Here is a 17785-nt window from a genome sequence, read left to right as displayed (position 1 = left end):
TTTAGGTTATAGGTTACAGGTTTAGGTTTAGGTTTAGGTCAAGGTTATAGGTTATAGGTTTAGGTTTAGGTATAGGTTATAAGATATAGGTATAGGGAATTGAGAATAGGTTAATGTTTAGGTTTAGGAAATCGGGTTCGGGTTCGGGTTTAGGTTTGGGTTTTCAAATTTAGGTTTAAGTTTAGGTTAAGGAGTTGAGATTAGGATTAGGTGTAGGTTTAGGTTTAAGGATTTGAGAATACACTTAGGTTTTAGGTTTAGGTTTAGGTTATAGATTTAGGTTTAGGTTAGGTTATAGGTTAAGGTTTAGGGAATTGAGAATAGGTTGAGGTTTAGGTTTGGGAAATCGGGTTCGGGTTCAGGATCAGGTTTGGGTTTGGGTTAAGTTTAAGGTTAAGGTTTAGGTTTAGGTTAAGGTTATAGGTATAGGTTAAGGTTTATGTTTAGGTTTAGGTTTAGGTTTAGGTTATAAGATATAGGTTTAGGGAATTGAGAATAGGTTAAGGTTAAGGTTTAGGTTCGGGTTCGGGATTGGGTTTATGTTTGGGTTTTCAAGTTTAGGTATAGGTTTAGGTTAGGGAGTTAAGATTAGGATTAAGTGTATGTTTAGGTTTAGGGATTTGAGAATACATTTAGGTTTTAGGTTTAGGTTTAGGTTTAGGTTTTAGGTTTTAGGTTAAGGTTTAGGTTTAGGTTAAGGTTGAGGTTTAGGTTATAGATTAAGGTTTTAGGTCATAGGTTTTGGTTTAGGTTAAGGGTATGGTCCCTGCAAATACAGATATAAATACGGCCATCCGGCGCAAATAGCCAGGCCCTTCCAATGCTGTTCATAAAAATGGACAGCTTCATCATGGTCATAATAGCGGTTCCCTCTTTCCAAGGAACCTCGCTCTTCCGAATAGCTCCGACGCATATCCGGGTCTGCTCCATTAATTTCGATCAAATACATAAACACGGCATGTCCAAATGGCCAGGCCCCTCCAATGCTGTCTATAGGAAATGGACAGCTTCATCATGGTCATAACAGCGGTCCCACCTTCCAGGGACCCCCGCTCAACATCCGGATAGCTCCGACGCAAATCCCGGTATGCTCCATCAATTTCGAGTTAATACATAAACATGACCTGTCCAAATGGTCAGGCCACTCCAATGCTGTCCATAGGAAATGGACAGCTTCATCATGGTCATAACAGCGGTTCCCACCTTCCAGGGACCCCCGCTCAACATCCGGATAGCTCCGACGCACATCCGGGTCTGCTCCATCAATTTCGATCTAATACATTTAAAAACAACATAATTATATCTAAAAGCATTTGGATACCTGGGGAAGGCCTCCCATATTCGTATTGTTGGTTACTCATCCCTTTGTCTATAAGCCACAATCGACCAACACTTTCTATTGCTACCTGTACTCTGAAACCAACACAAATATAACTGGGAAACAATATAAGGAATAAAAAAAATGAATTTACCTATACACATCATTAAACATGCATGATGATACATGGATCTATATATATCCACAAATATATCAAGTTAAAAACCAAGTAAATTAAGTTGAGCCAAATGGTAATGTAAGATTATCCAAATGGGCCTTGAATCAAAATTGCTGTTTAGGCCAATATATACCAAGTAAATTAATTCCATGAAAATATGTTAGCCAAACAAGAGAAATGGAAATTAAAACCAATTTGTAGGAAACTTTTCTGTGAAAACAAATGGCAAAAATATCATTTGCTTCCACCCCATTTCTTGAAAATATCATTTCTAGGAAAACATTGTTTCCTCTTTTTCATTCTACGGATCCAAACAGGCCCTTAAGGAGCTATAATGGCTAGAGAGATGGAAATGAAGAAAAATATTAAGTTTGTTTAAGGTGGATGATCACCCATCCAAGATATCGATTTCTTCTTTCCTTTATTTATTCAATTTTCGCCCTTTTCTCCATTTTAACACCCTTACGTTATGGGTTTCTGAGAGGGCCATAACAAATTGGTATCAGAGCCATGGTTGATGAGATGCGCTTCAGAAATTAGTGATGGAGATGAGGCTGTTGCAGGAAGCTGTGGAGAACATGAGCAAGTCACAATGGAATAGCTTGCAACAATGGCAACTCATGTCCTTCAACAAGGAAAAGTGGGATTGGTTGCTGAATGAAGGGAATCCGGTCCATGATATGGAACATCACTTCTCAATGTTCATAGAATATTCCCAGCATGAAGCAAGCAATTCAAGAATGTCGGATTCGGCTATTGATCAAAATGGGCAGCTAATGCTATCGATGGAAACATTGGAGCACCAATCGGGTAGATGAGAAACCTTAAAAGAGAATAATTGTTATTAAAAAAAAAAACTTTCGAGGGAGATACAAAAGAACAAAGATTGGTATTCACCATCCATTGATGGAATTTAGTAGAAGGTGAAATTTTTATGGAGACAAATTGTTTATATAAGGATTACTTGAAAACAAAGGATTTGAGAGAAGCAAAGAATTATATTAACACACCATTTGATTACTTATGTACATTGTTCCTTAGGCATGTCGAAATTTATCCATTTTAGTTGAAGGTTAGTATGTCAACACAAGTGGATATATAACCGTTTTCTTTTTCATTCCATTTTTTGGAGTTGAAATCATAATAAACCTGAACTTCCCATTCTCTGATTTTTTTACTGTTTCCATTTCTTTGACTAAATTTTTTATAATCTTTTTAACAATTGAAACCCAGCTGAATGTAAACACCTGCCGTTAACTTCTTCTTCTTTTTTCGTATGGTGTTTTTTGAACTATGGGTATAACACCGTCAATCATGAGCCCAATAAGCAAATGGCATGCAAGGTAGTACATTAACAAAGACAACCTACACATTAACTGACACCACCAGAATGACTCCAGTACATTAGCAGGCTAAGAGTGGCAAGTCCATGATCAGGTTGAATCCCTTCACAAAGAAAATCTCCAGTGGTCCTAACTCCTAGGTATGTGGGAAGCCAGAAGACAACAAAAAGCACACTGAACATGAAATCCAAGTTGATGACAAGGTTTATCTTCGGTTTCACACATATCAGCCATTGCTGGATGGTGTGACATGAGAACCTGGGCATTGTTGCCACGACAGTTTCCAACTTCAACACATGAGAATAAGGGTTGTCTAAAGCAAGAGGAATGCCAAGTTTCACTTTAGGAAACCCCCCGCCCCCCAAAATTTTATTTTAGTAACTGCATTAATCACGCAGCAAAGTATCAACAAATTCGAGTTTCAAAAATGTTAGCAAGCATAAACAGCTAAGAAGCAGGAGCACAAGCACAAAGCATGATTAGAAGTGGGAGCAGCACCTGGTTAGACAGTTTGTGCAACTAAGGTGGTTACAGTCAACTGATCAATAAGGTTCCGGCTCACGCAGCCAGGAAGCCTCTGCAACAAACCATCCAAATTCGTTCCATCAAGACTTTTCAGCTTCTCCTTCTCAGCTTCTCCTTTTCTTTCAGCATCTTTTTCCTTTGCTTTCTCCTTGTCAGAGTCGCTAATCTTTTCTTTTTCTTTATCCTCTTTGTCCTTACCTTTTTCATCTGCTTTTCCATCCTGTGAAAATTCAGAATCGGCAGAGGCCTCTACATTGTCTTGTACCACCATTTGACTCTGGTCTGGCTCTGGCACCGATTCCTTAGGACCGAAAAACTACAGTAAGTGGGATGATAGAAGAATAAATCATCTTAGGAATGCCACATACATAGAATAAGGGTTGCTTGGATGTGCCCCAGAATGCAGATGGTGCTGTTTTTGCATTCCCAGATCTGCATTTCGGGGAAGCAGGCCATTTGGGGCATCCCTCGAACATGGATGGTGGGTGAGTGCTCCCATCCACATAATTGCAACCAAAATGAGCATGAGATAATACCAGCAGCCCTTATCATTGAGCCCTCATCTAGATAGTGGTCAGGCTCCCCTGTCCACATTTTATTGGTAGCCCTGAGCATGCATAAACTATAGACAAGCAAATATATTCAAGAAAGAAGAATCTTTACAGTTTGTTGCTCTTGTGTCTTCGCAGATTGCTCATTCAGCTTTGGTTCAACTTCTCCCAGTAATACAGCTGGAACAAATGCTCTGTAAAGAACGTAGAAAACAATCTTTAGGATACCCATATTAAATAAGGAGATGATCCTTGATAGAGTGGAATTGTGGAACAGGATTAGGGTAGCCAACACCAATTAGTTGGGATAAGGCTTAGAATTGAGATGATGATAACAATGATTCAACAGGAAACATGGATAGATACATGACCAGATCCCCAAAAATGTCTGACAATAACCCAGAGTCTACAACTATCAGTTGATGAAAAAAAAAAAAAACAATGGTAAACCAGACCTGAGATCAGGTAAACATTCATAAAAGGCCCTTGTATCTTCATCATCCCATATAGGTTCAAGAGCAGAAGATTCTTTTCCAGAAGCAAGAAATGATGAATCTTCTCCAGTCGTAACCCTAGTGTGACCATCTTCCGGCATTACAGGAGGTTGCATTTCAAGTGCTTCGGCTAAACTGCAAAGAAAAGGTTTAATGAGAATGCGAAGTGGATATATCCAATATAGAATCATCCAAAAGAAAATAAAGAAACACAAAAATGAACTTATATCATCAACTACACAATCATTTCAGAAAGCAGTATCTTTCCATTTCCTTAATTCTTCTCTACAGTCAAAAACCTAAAATCAGCCATGGTGGACTTGACCATAAGCACAGCAGAGACTGCCTGTTGCCATTAGTTTTGGTGACTTCATAGATAGTACAGAAAAATAGATGAGCACCAAGCATGTTTCCAATGGTGCTTATTTCCAATAATCTGAGAGGGATTCAGTAATCAAACATATCGAACAACAATCTAAGTTCAACATCCCTTTTAAAATTCAAAAGAAGAGAGTTTAAACATTCAAGGAGACAATAAAGACAAACAAGTTGACAGATAAAAGTACGAGGAGACACCACGGAATAAGTGGTCAAACGACTTCCTTAGCTTTTCATATGCATTCACATTTTCATCACTAAGTTCTCCTTTAGCATTCAAGACCTTTGCGTTTTCATTCTCCATCTGCCACAGTGACTGCTCAGCAAAGTAGTTATCATCAGCAAGTTGGCAGATTAACCACGTGGAAAATAGAGAACTGGATAACTAAAACAGGGAGTATGAAGAAAGAAAAAGACATGTACAATGATCAAGCCATCAACCATTTCCAAATTGGTATCCACTGGTAATACAGGCATCTGAGACTAAAAGATTACGGGGGCGTTGGGAAGATACTGATACCCAAAGGTCAAAACAGTACAGTGGCACCAAAATACAAGTGGCATTTATTCGTGACCTTCCCATAGATATCTCACTTGTGATTTGGGGTGTAGAGGATGGGAAATGGAAGAATGCTTAATGCGGCATTTTACACACCCATCCATATGCAAATGGCGTCTTGCTGTTTTGGAAGTCCCGACTACTATTTGATGCTACATCCAAATACTACCTAATTATGAAGGCCAAAATCCACTGGACACATTGAAAACCAACTCTAATAAAGGTTTCACGATTCTTACAGTATGTTCAGACTGAAGAAGATCAACAGAGGCATCATAATAGGAGTAAATTGCCTTCCTAAATAGTTTCTTTTGATCTGCAGTGATGTTAAGGCCCCTAAAAAAATGCATCAAATTCAGTAGAAAATCATAACCCATAAGAGATGGAAGCAAATCAGTATTGTTGAAGGCTGAAGAAAGGAACAAGTATATGCGAGCTAATCCAATGAAATCAACTGCAAGAGATTTTAAGACTTTTTGGAAAATTATGCCTTACGTTTTCCACTGTAGAGAAACTAACACTACCAGTTGTATGCAGTGTTTTCAGTATCTTGTGATATCACCGATATATCCGTTATCCCAGCTGGGCGATACAAAACCCAGCTTTAATAGCCATTTTTCTTGGTATCATGCGATATATCCACACTTCACCACCCTAAATCTCTAAAACCCTAATCCTAATTTCCCCAAAATCCAAAACCTAAAATTCCCAAATTTCAAAATCCCTTGTCCAAATCATAAATCCCTAATTCCCACAACCTGAAACCCTAATTCCCAAAACAAAAAATATGGAAATCTTTAGATTAGGGCTTGAACATTCAATGTTTGAGAGAGACATACCAACAATGGCGAGGGATTGACTTAGGGGATGCTCATTGGAAAGACTCATGCTCGCCGGAAAGATGGGTTGTCGGATTTGGGGAAGAAATCCTTCGTAGTGGCAGCGAGATTGAGAGAGAGGAAGTGGGGGAGAGAGAGAGAGAGAGAGATCAGAAGGGAGAGAGGATTAGGGAATGCTCTGATTAGGGATCGGAGGGAGAGAGAGAGAGAGAGAGAGAGAGAGAGAGAGAGAGAGAGAGAGAGAGAGAGAGAGAGAGAGAAATAGCATGTTTGGGCGTGGCTCTGTTTCGAGTGCGTGCCCAAATTTAGGGTGTTTATAAGATTTACGGACGTGCACAGTCCGAACAGGGGCTCCGTGGGGCCCACCATGATGTATTTGGCTAATCCAATCTAATAAATAATTTTATTAAATTATTTCAGTTCATGATACCAAATTTAAAGTATATTGAAGGTACAAGTGGACCACACTATAAGAAGCAATTGTAATTTAATATCCATGTTTCCTACCGTGTGGTCCACTTGAGCCTTCGATCTAACTGATTTGTTTTTTCATACTCTAAAATAATATTTCCAAATATATGGACGGCTAAGATAGAACATATAGTTTTTTTAAGCCCTCTCAACTTGTGTATGTGGTGTGGCCCAAAAAAGTCACTAATTGACTTGATTTTTAGCCCCCACGCCCACCATGGAAGGGTGCATTTGACTGATTGGGTAGATGTTTGACACCATCACGGTGGGGCCCACATAGCTCGACCGTACGAGAAGTTCCCATAAGCTCGATCGCATGGAACCTTTTCCCATATATATATATACACATATAATAGATTAAAAAATTATTATATATCCATCATTAAAATCCTCCTCAGGCCCACTGTACTATTTATTTGACATCCAATAGGTTGATTAGGTCATACAGGGCCAAATGAAGGGGAAAAACAAAAATCAGTTTGATCCAAAACTTTTATGACCCCAAAGTATTTTTTAATGGTTGATGCTCATTCAACACTGTTTCGTGGAATGTGGTTCACTTAAGATTTGGATATATCTCATTTTTTGTCTCATATCGTGAGATGATCTTTAAAAATAGATAGACGACATGGATTAAACACATACATCATGGTAGGGCTCATAGAGCACCAACCACCAGCCATTGAATGGTGTTAGGGGGAGTAGTCAATCCGTTCCCCTTATTTGTGGTGTGGTTCATTTAATCTTTGGATATGATTCATTTTTTGGATAATTCTCTAAAATTATCTCGAAAAATGGATGAACGATATGGGTTGATCCCCAATTTTCGGTAAATCCAAAACTCAAGTGTACCATGCCATGCGAAAAAGTGTGGAATAATGATTTCCACCGTTGATACCTTCCTTGGGCCCACAATAATGTTTATTTGACATCCAACATGTTTATAATATCAAAAAGATATAAATGAAGAGAAAACATAAACATCAGCTTGATCCAAAACTTCTATGAATGTTTTTTTTAATGGTGGACATTCAGTCCCTACTTTGTAGTCCACTTAAGCTTTGGACTTGCCCCATTTTTTGGTTAATATCTTAAAATGATCTGAGAAGAGCATTGAACGGTATGGAGAAAGTCAATCCATGACTTAGGTGGGCCAAGAGCTTAAAAATAAAGTCAATCCATGACTTGGGTGGGCCACACCATATAATATAATGGAGAGGGGTTTCCTTAAAACATTCGTAATCATATATTGGGTCTGCTTAAATGTGATTCACATATCCAACCCACTCATTATGTGTGCCCCACTTGGATGCGGGGTCAGACCAATTTTCAGCCGCATCTAAAACCCATGTGGGCCCCACCAAGTGCTTTTAAATTTTTTAGGATGTCTTCACATAGTTTTAGATGGTATGGCCCACTTGAGTTTCGTATACAGATGATTTTTGAGATATCTCATAACCTAAAGGGGACACATCAAATCCACGATATTGATGTTCGACACACATCATGATGGGGCCCACAAAACTTACTAACATCAATTCTTATGTTCTCACAAGGTCAGTAAGTTGGGTCACAATTTTGACCAGAATATTTGGCCCATTTTACATGTCTGGTCCATTCACTCTATTTTACTGATTAATACCCTCAAATTGACTAGTTATTTGCTTCAATCAGATTACATATGAGAAAAGATATTGGGTATACCAAGATTGATGAACAATTTCAGTGAAATTTGATTTAAACATCTGAAGTTATTTACTCTTCAATTTGAACTGATTAGATTGTCCAAAAATGGTTAAATGTTGTTCATAATATCAAAAATATATGAATGAATAGAAAACACAAACATCAGCTTGATCCAAAACTTCTATGGCCTCCAAGAAATTTTAAATGGTAGAGGTTCAATCACACTATTTCCTGTGGTGTGGTCCACTTGAGCTTTGGATATTCTTCCTTTTTATTCTTTAGAGCTCAAATTATCCGTTAACATGGATGAATGGAGTGGATAAAATAAATAAATAACAATGGACCCCACAGAGTTGACTCTGGCAAGGGTAACAAGTAACTCACCTAAATGTAGTAGAGAAGGGTTTCCTTAAAACATTCATAATCATATATTGGGCCTGCCTAAATGTGATTCATATATCCAACCCACTCATTATGTGTGTCCCACTTGGATGAGGGGTCAGACCAAGTTTCAACCGCATCCAAAACTCATGTGGGCCCCACTAAGTACTTTTATATTTTTAAGATGTCTTCACATAGTTTTAGATGGTTGACCCACTTGAGTTTCATATACAGATGATTTTTGAGATATCTCATAACCTAAAGGGGACACATCAAATCCACGGTGTTGATGTTCGACACACATCATGATGGGGCCTACAAAACTTACTAACATCAATTCTTAGGTTCTCATGAGGTTAGTAAGTTGGGTCATAATTTTGACCAAAATATTTGGCCCATTTTACATGTCTGGTCCATTCACTCTATTTTACTGATCAATACTATCAATTTGACTAGTTACTCGCCTCAATCAGGCTATGTATGAGAAAGATATTGAGCATACAAGATTGATCAACAATTTCAGTGAAATTTGATTTAAATATCTGAAGTTATTTACTCTTCAATTTGAACTGATTATATTGTCCAAAAACAATTAAAGGTTCAATTAGTGGATGTACTTAATAATTTAGTAATTTTAATTTTCACAGATAATTTTCAATTTCCTTTTAAAAATAACTTTTTTTTTCAAAATGTATATTTTTTCTCTTTTAACAAAATATCATTTTTATTAAAAAATATTTCAAAAAATATTTAAAATAAAAATTCTGAACTTTTTTTTTTCAAAATCTCAAAAAATTTCTCATATTTTATTTTTTTCTCAAAAATTTCAAATCGCCAATTTTTTTCTTCACAAGCATCATTTTGTTCTCAAAATTTTTCTGAAACATTGTTAAAATTTGTAAACTTCTCAATATTCTTTTTTATGTGATATTACAAGTCATTTAAATATTACCTTTTAATTATGTATATAAAAAATTTTTCCACTCATAAGATATAAAAACTATACACACACACACACACTCAAAATACAAAATCTAGTTTTCTTTTAAAAAAAAAAAATATTTTTTTACAATTTGTCAATTTTTTCACAATTTCATTTAATTTTTAAAATTTTCTTTTTCAAAATATCATTTTTTTATTGAAATCTTGTTATATAACTTTTTAATTTTTCTTTTCAAAATACAAAATCTAGTTTTCTTTTTTAATACATACATACATACATACATACATACATACATACATACATATATATATATATATATATATATATATATATATATATATATTTATATATATATATATATATATATAATTTACAATTTACAATTTGTCAATTTTTCACAATTTTGTTTAATTTTTTAAATTTTCTTTTTCAAATTTCATTTTTGTTATATAACTTTTTAATTTTTCTTTTCAAAATACAAAATCTAGTTTTCTTTTTTAATATATATATATAATTTACAAATTACAATTTGTCAATTTTTTCACAATTTTGTTTAATTTTTTAAATTTTCTTTTTCAAAATATCACTTTTGTTATATAACTTTTTAATATTTCTTGTCAAAATACAAAATATAGTTTTATTATTTAAAATATATATTTTTTACAATTTGTCAATTTTTCACAATTTTGTTTAATTTATTAAATTTTCTTTTTCAAAATATCATTTTTAAATATCATTTTTGTTATATAACTTTTTAATTTTTCTTTTCAAAATACAAAATCTAGTTTTCTTTTTTAAAATATATATTTTTTTACAATTTGTCAATTTTTTCACAATTTTGTTTAATTTTTTAAATTTTCTTTTTCAAAATATCATTTTAAAAATATCACTTTTGTTATATAACTTTTTAAATTTTCTTTTCAAAATACAAAATCTAGTTTTCTTTTTTAAAATATATATTTTTTTGCAATTTGACAATTTTTTACAATTTTGTTTAATTTTTTAAATTTTCTTTGTCAAAATATCATTTTCTTATCGATTTTTTTTATTTTTTTCAAAATTATCAACATTATTAAAAGTTCATAATTTTTATTTCAAAATCTAGATTTTTATAAAATTACATTTTTTTTCCAAATCTAAATTTTTTTCTTCAACATTGTTAGTTATTTTTCTAAGTTTTTTAACCTTTTTTATTTTCGAAATTCATAATTTATATTATTCTTAATGTTTGACTTGAGCATTAGATACGGTTTAGGACCGTCTCTAATGCAGACGGTCCTTAACAGTCTCAAATAACAATAATAAGACGACTAAGGACCATCTCTAACAGAGACGGTCATTGACAGTCTCTAATAGAGACTGCTAAGGACCATCCCTAATCCAGCTTATTTTTACTCACTTCCAACAGTCCCAAATTACAGGAAAAGACGGCCAACGACCGTCTCTAATTGAGACGGTCCTTGACAGTCTCAAATTACCAGTAAGAGACGGTCAATGACTGTCTCTAATAGGGACGGTCTTTGACCGTCTCAAATTCCACCATATAAGACGGCCAGGGACCGTCTCTTATTCCCAACAGTCGATGGTTGTCTTTTATCTGCAGTTAACGACGGTTTTTAACCGTCTTAAATGATTTTTCAACGTTCAAATTTTTAGGACAATAATAAGGACGGTCAAGGGCCGTCTAAAAATTTAGAGACGGTTTACAGCCGTCTCTAAAGCGTCTTTAAACCAAGCAATTTTAAATCCGTCATTTTTTTCCAATTTTCACGTAGTGTTAGCCCCAGTGAACTTTTGGGTTGTTTTCACCATAATATTGTGATTGGGTTAGTGGGCTGGAATGTATGGGTGGTTGGGCCCTTGGTTGCCCACCAAATCAACTATATTCTTGGGCCGGATTGTAGGCCCAACTTGCTTGATTAGAACAAGATTATTGCCCATGTGGTTTGTGTAATGGGCTAACCACTAGGCCCATCACAATATATGGAATTGGTGACCCTTATGTTGGGCCCTAACCTTTCCTATGGGTCCATAGTATTGCATATGGGTTGGGCTATGTATGTTGCCCTTTGGACCCATGTATTGAGTAAGCCTTGGGCCATTTATTTGAGGCCCAACATGAATGTATGTGGTATGTTATCGCTGCCCGTTTCTCATTTATGGTGATGTATGGGCCTTGGACCTTGATTCGTGATAGAATATGGATGGGCTACCTTCTTGGGACCAATAGTGGTTGAATGCCCATATTTGTGGCCCCAAGGTAGGCCCACTTGCCTCTATGAGTGGTTAAAGGTCCACCATAGACCTTTGTTAGGCCCATTTCATCTATTTAGGCCTGTGCCATTGTCTACCTTGGCCTTATGGGCCATCCCAAAGTATTGGGCCCCCACTAGAAGACTTCACTTTGCCTTAGGGTACTTGTGTATGTATCTAGACCTTGTCCCTCTTTAAGAAGGAGGAATATATTCTACAGGTAGTGCACTTACATCACTGTGACCCATATGCATCATCTGTGTGAATCGATTACATCGTGTGGTGGTCATAGAGGGATGAAGTTTCTCCCCTTGTGCACATTAAGTATATCACGCCCCAAACTCGGAAACCGGGCTCACAAAATTCCCGATCTCCGAATCCGGTGCCGACAGCCTCCGTAGTACCTTATTCTCGGTTCCCAGTATCCATATGCCAGATTCCAATCCTGTGATCCTACAAGGAGAATTTTTCAATGTATATTTAACTCGTAATAAGCATAACCACAAGTTAACCCAAATCACAAAGGCAACATCATCATCGGATATCTACTAATATAAACATTTGAATACAGTGCTGAAAAAGAAATACATATGACAAAATTAAAGCTCCAGAGGTCCGCTGCATGCTTCAAGCTTAATGCTGCTGCAACCTAATGCCACCTGCATGCATCTATCGTGCATAAGATTATAGAAAGCTTAGAGGGTGGTGAAAGTGTGTGTACAAGGTAAGTACCAAGTAAGCAATATCAAAGTAATCAGAGTAAGCGGAAACATGCTGAAAGGGTCATGACTCATACGATATCAGAGTAAATAATGCATATCATAATGGGGCAAATACTGGGAGAGTAATGTAGATCAGCTATGCAATGCGGAGACATAGTAAGCTAAGTATTCAATACAATGCCATAAAGAGTTAAGTATCAGATGCCGAAGATGCAATGCAATATGCGGTGCAAATGAAATGACCAAACTGGAGTGAAGTCGGGATGATAGTACGTAGTATCGCAGGCTATAGAGTCCATCATAAGGGAATTCTATCCAAACCAGTCCCATACCTAAATTTTGATAATTAGACTCAATGTGGTAAACTCTTGATCTTAGGTTAGTAGCGTGCCCCAACCGAAATCCTGGCCATTGCGAAGGTACACATAACAAATGGTTGCGCACCACTAGCCTGAGTGGATAGTGAATGAATGAATGAGTATGCAATTCCTGCTCAATAAGTCCACATATCAGTACAGTTCCTCTCTGGGATCATCACCGGGGTCTATTACACTCTACACCAGCTTGCTGCCCCTATCTGAGCGCACAACTGGGTAAGTGGAAGAGACCTCACTATCCGCCTACCAATATCGGGTCTAGCTCATCGATAGCGGACTCATTCCTCAAGCTGGTCAAACTCAACCTAGATATTGCCCCCTCACTCAAGCGGGTAAGGTCACACCTCTTCCCAACCGAATACGATACAATGAGAGACGCGGCCTACTGGTATACGGCCCTTATGCGCTTATATACATCCACTCGGTCTTGACGTTGGGGCATTTCCTGACCACAAAGGTTTAGGGATTTTCACCCAGGGACATCTATGACGCTCGTATGCTAGAACCAAACATTTCCAGTGTCCCATCTGGCCATCCACGATATGCCTGTGGAGGCTATGGCCCTGATATCGCTAGGGCATACAGTAGTCATGTCACAAAATTTGTGATACATGAGTCATACAATCCAGTCATACATCAATCCTGCGCATGCCGTGCGCTCTTGTGAGATAACCTCTGCCTATCAGGGAGTCTCATATCAACCTACCCAATGACATATGCAATGGTCAATCACATCTCATAACAAACATGCAGATGATGCGTATAGGCATGTATCATGGTGCTATGCTGTCACATACTCATAATTGGTATCAGATGATATACTCATAATCGGTATCGATAACCGGCACCAATAATCGACCTTGTCAATGTGGACATTTAACCAACATTGCCCCCAAGGAATGACCTACATAGAGCCTAACATATAGTGGACCCATGACCTCACACAAGGGCCAAATATACAACACCATGAGCCTCACTCAAAAGCTTAACACATCACGATGGGCCTAACATACATCACAATGGGCTACATCGCCTGGCCCTCAAATGCATCATAATAGGCCTCATATACATCACATTGGGCCTTAAATACAGGCTAAATATACATCACAACGGTCCTTAAATACGGGCCGCATATACATCACATTGGGCCTCAAACACGGGCCGAATGCACATCAAAATGAGCCTCAAATACGAGCCGCATATACATCACATTGGGCCTCGTCAATCGGCCTCGATATTCGGCCTTGACAATCGGAATCAGTCTCGATAATTGGAATCGGCAAATTGGTTACGTCAATCGGAATCGACAATCGGTCATGTTAATCAAAATCGGCAATCGGTTATGATAATCAGCCTCGATCGCTAATCGGCAATCGGCCATGACAATTGGAATCGATCGATAATCGGAATCTGCAAATCGGTCACGTCAATCGGAATCAGCAATCGGTCATGATAATCGGCCTCGATCGCTAATCGGCAATCGGCCACGACAATTAGAATCAATCGATAATCGAAATCGGTAAATCGGTCATGTCAATCGAAATCGGTAATCGGTCATGTCAATCGGAATCGGTAATCGGTCGTGATAATCAGCCTCGATCGCTAATCGGCAATCGACCATGACAAACAGAATCGATGGATAATCGGAATTGACAAATCGGTCATGTCAATCGGAAACAGTAATTGGTCATGATAATCGGCCTCGATCGCTAATCGACAATCAGCCACGACAATCGGAGTCGATCGATAATCGAAATTGGCAAATTGGTCATGTAAATCGGAATTGAAAATCGGAATCAGAATCGAAATCGGCCTCGACAATCGAAATCAGCCTCGTCAATCGGAATCAACCTTGTTAATCGGACTCGGTCTTGACAATTGAAATCGACAATCGGCCTAACCAAGGGCCTAAGGGAAGGTCACAATGAGAACTTTCAACTATCATTGCCCACCAATGTGGACATTCAACCATCATTACTCCCAAGGAGTGGCCCACATAGAGCCAAACGTATCGTAGGCCCATGGCCTCATATACATCAAGTGAGCCGCATCAATGGGCCTCGAATACAACTCAATGGACCACGTCAAAAAGGTCCATAAATACACAATAGGTGGGCCCTGCACATGGGCCTAATACACATCACATTGGCCGCATCACATGGGCCTCACATACAACAAGTGGGTCACATCAAAGGACCACATATACATCATATCGAGCTAGAAATATGTCAGAGTGGGCCTTACTAAATGGGTCGGAAATACATCACAAAGGGCTTCATCAAGTGGGCCAGAAATATATCACAAAGGGCCTCATCCTGTGGGCCGAAAATATATCACAATGGGCCTCGTATACATCAAGTGGGCCACACCAACGGGTCGCACCAATGGAATGGGCCTTATAGACATCAAGTGGGCCGCACCAACGGGTCGAACCACTGGGCCTCATAAACATCAAGTGGGCCGCATCAACGGGTCGCACCAATGGACGACATAGATATACAATACATTCATCATGGCAGGCCGCACAAATGGACTGTGTAAATGTACAATACATGCATCATTGGTAGGCCCTTGGACGGTGCGAATATGGAATACGTACACTAAGGTGGGCCCCATCACATGGGCCTTAAATACAAGGCAGGTGGGCCCTATCGCATGGGCCTCAAATATACATCATGATAGGCCTCATGGATGGGCCGCACTAATAGACCTCAAGTGGGCTTGAACCACACCAAAGATCATTTCAATAATTGTAGGTGTAACATGTGTATCACTGTACACTGTCATTCCATGGGGCACATGGCCCACTAATGATGATTGGCCTTGTTCAAACATTATCCAGGTAAATCAGAACCATCCAAACACTTCCCATGTAAATCAGCACCATCCAAACATGTCCAGCATCGTCCAGCACTGTCTAGATGGTGTGGAGGAAACAAATACATTACGTGGGCCCTATGGTGATGGACAATTGGGACCCAACACATACCACACGCGGGAGACAGATCTTGTTGACGTCAGTCCAGCAGTGGGTCCCATCATATAGACGGCTTAGATGTACACATACATTATGTGGGACCCATAGAATTTGCTGATGTCTTGGGGTAGCATCCAACTGCTGGCCGTCCAACAGATGGACGGCCCAGAAGGAGCCGGTGGACGGCATCGACACTACACATGTATCATGGTTGGGATCCACCGTCCATTGGCTAGACAGTGGATGCAACGCATCATCAAGGTGGGTGCCAGGTGGTGGCCCACCATAATTGCTGCATACAGCGACCGTCTAGTTGGCTGCTGATTAGTGGTCACCAGTCAATCAAATCCCAGAAAAGGTGGGTCCCACATGGGGCCCACACGTACAGGCATATAGCCATATATATATTATTATTATAAAACACATACCTCGTTAGGTCAGACCCTCTGATCGGCTGACGTGGGACCACTAGTGAATGGTCACCTGATGGACGGTCACCCTTTGTTCGTCCAGCTGTTTAACATGTATATACAACACATACTGCTGGTGGGGGTCCACGTTGATGTGCTGGACACAGCACACGTCAGGTGGGGTCCATAGACTGTGCAGATAAAGCACATCCATCACGGCGGTTCTCACCGTCCTAACTGGACAGTGTGCACATTCAACACATACCATAAGGTGGGCCCCACCCTCACACGTCTAGTACGTATGGGTGGGTCCCATGTCCTGCAAGAGGATGAGCAGCGTGGGAATACAATATATACATACAATATTGTGCAGCCATGGATGGACAGTGTGGAAGGACCACAATAATAAGGTGGTCCCACGTGGATGGCATGGATGTAAGCACATACATAAAAAAGTGGGGTCCACGCCCTATCTGGATAGCTTGGATGCCACACATGCATGATGGTGGGCCTCGTAGATGGAGGGCGTGGATGAAATACAAACATCATGTGGACCACGCCCATAGAACTTGTTGTCGTAGTACAACATCATTGCTACTGCGATCCACTGTCCTTCCAATGGACAGCGTGGATATAGAATGCATACATCGATGTGGGCCCCACCTCCACACATGCAGCATCTGTGGAGTGGGTCCCACGGCTACCAAAAATGGACTGATGGTATAGATGTAACATATGCATCATGGTGGGGTCCACACACGTGGACAGGATGACATTGGCTAAACACATGTATCATGGTGAGGCTCCACACACGTGGCCACACCTGATATACTATGTATTTATATATTATTATAATATAAATTTATATTTTATTTTTATTATCTTACTTTTCTTTGCAAAAACAACATCCAGCGTCCGTCCAGGTCTGGATGCTGGATGCACACATACATCATGGCGGGGTCCACCATTCTCAAACGGTTGGACGGTAGGAGACAAGGTGGGCCCCACGCGTACGAAATACGTACATCTGAGGTGGGTCTACTCATGCGGACCCACAGGCTTTGGAGGAAGCTGATGTTTGTCTTTTACCCATCCACACATCAGGGGGTCCTGTCTAATGGACGAACGGTTATGGATGATACACCCATTGAGGTGGGCCATTATTCATAGGGAAAGAGAGGGAGAAGGAAAGAGAGAATTAGAGAGATCGTGATAACGGAGGGGCCCCGCTACTATGGGCCCCTCTTTAATACAAAACATACATCAAGGTGGGTCCCACTACATGTGGGCCCTTAAATCACAAAACTAAAATAGAATAAAATGATAAAGATGTGGATCCAAGATCACCCACCTTTGATCTCCTCTTCCTTCTTCCGCTAA

General features: G+C 39.0%; 1 protein-coding gene across 1 annotated transcript; it reads right to left on the bottom strand.

The window, feature by feature from the left end:
* Positions 1-3341: 3341 nt before the first annotated feature.
* Positions 3342-5264, bottom strand: LOC131218128 (regulator of nonsense transcripts UPF2-like). Its single transcript, XM_058212810.1, has 5 exons — positions 5259-5264; positions 4976-5172; positions 4371-4544; positions 4028-4109; positions 3342-3665 (listed from the first exon to the last, which is right to left on the bottom strand). The coding sequence occupies exons 1-5, from the start codon at positions 5262-5264 to the stop codon at positions 3342-3344; spliced, it is 783 nt and encodes a 260-aa protein (XP_058068793.1).
* Between the last annotated feature and the right edge of the window lie 12521 nt (positions 5265-17785).

Source organism: Magnolia sinica, chromosome 11, assembly GCF_029962835.1.
Source record: "Magnolia sinica isolate HGM2019 chromosome 11, MsV1, whole genome shotgun sequence".
Taxonomy (NCBI): Eukaryota; Viridiplantae; Streptophyta; class Magnoliopsida; order Magnoliales; family Magnoliaceae; genus Magnolia; species Magnolia sinica.
This window is presented reverse-complemented; position numbering and strand designations above follow the sequence as displayed.

Excerpts from the sequence above, each read along its gene's own strand:
- LOC131218128 (XM_058212810.1), bottom strand. Across the intron at positions 4,545-4,975 it reads TTATTCCGTGGTGTCTCCTC|TTTAGCCGAAGCACTTGAAA; the intron begins GTACTTTTATCT and ends TTTTCTTTGCAG. Across the intron at positions 4,110-4,370 it reads GAATGTTTACCTGATCTCAG|AGCATTTGTTCCAGCTGTAT; the intron begins GTCTGGTTTACC and ends CGTTCTTTACAG.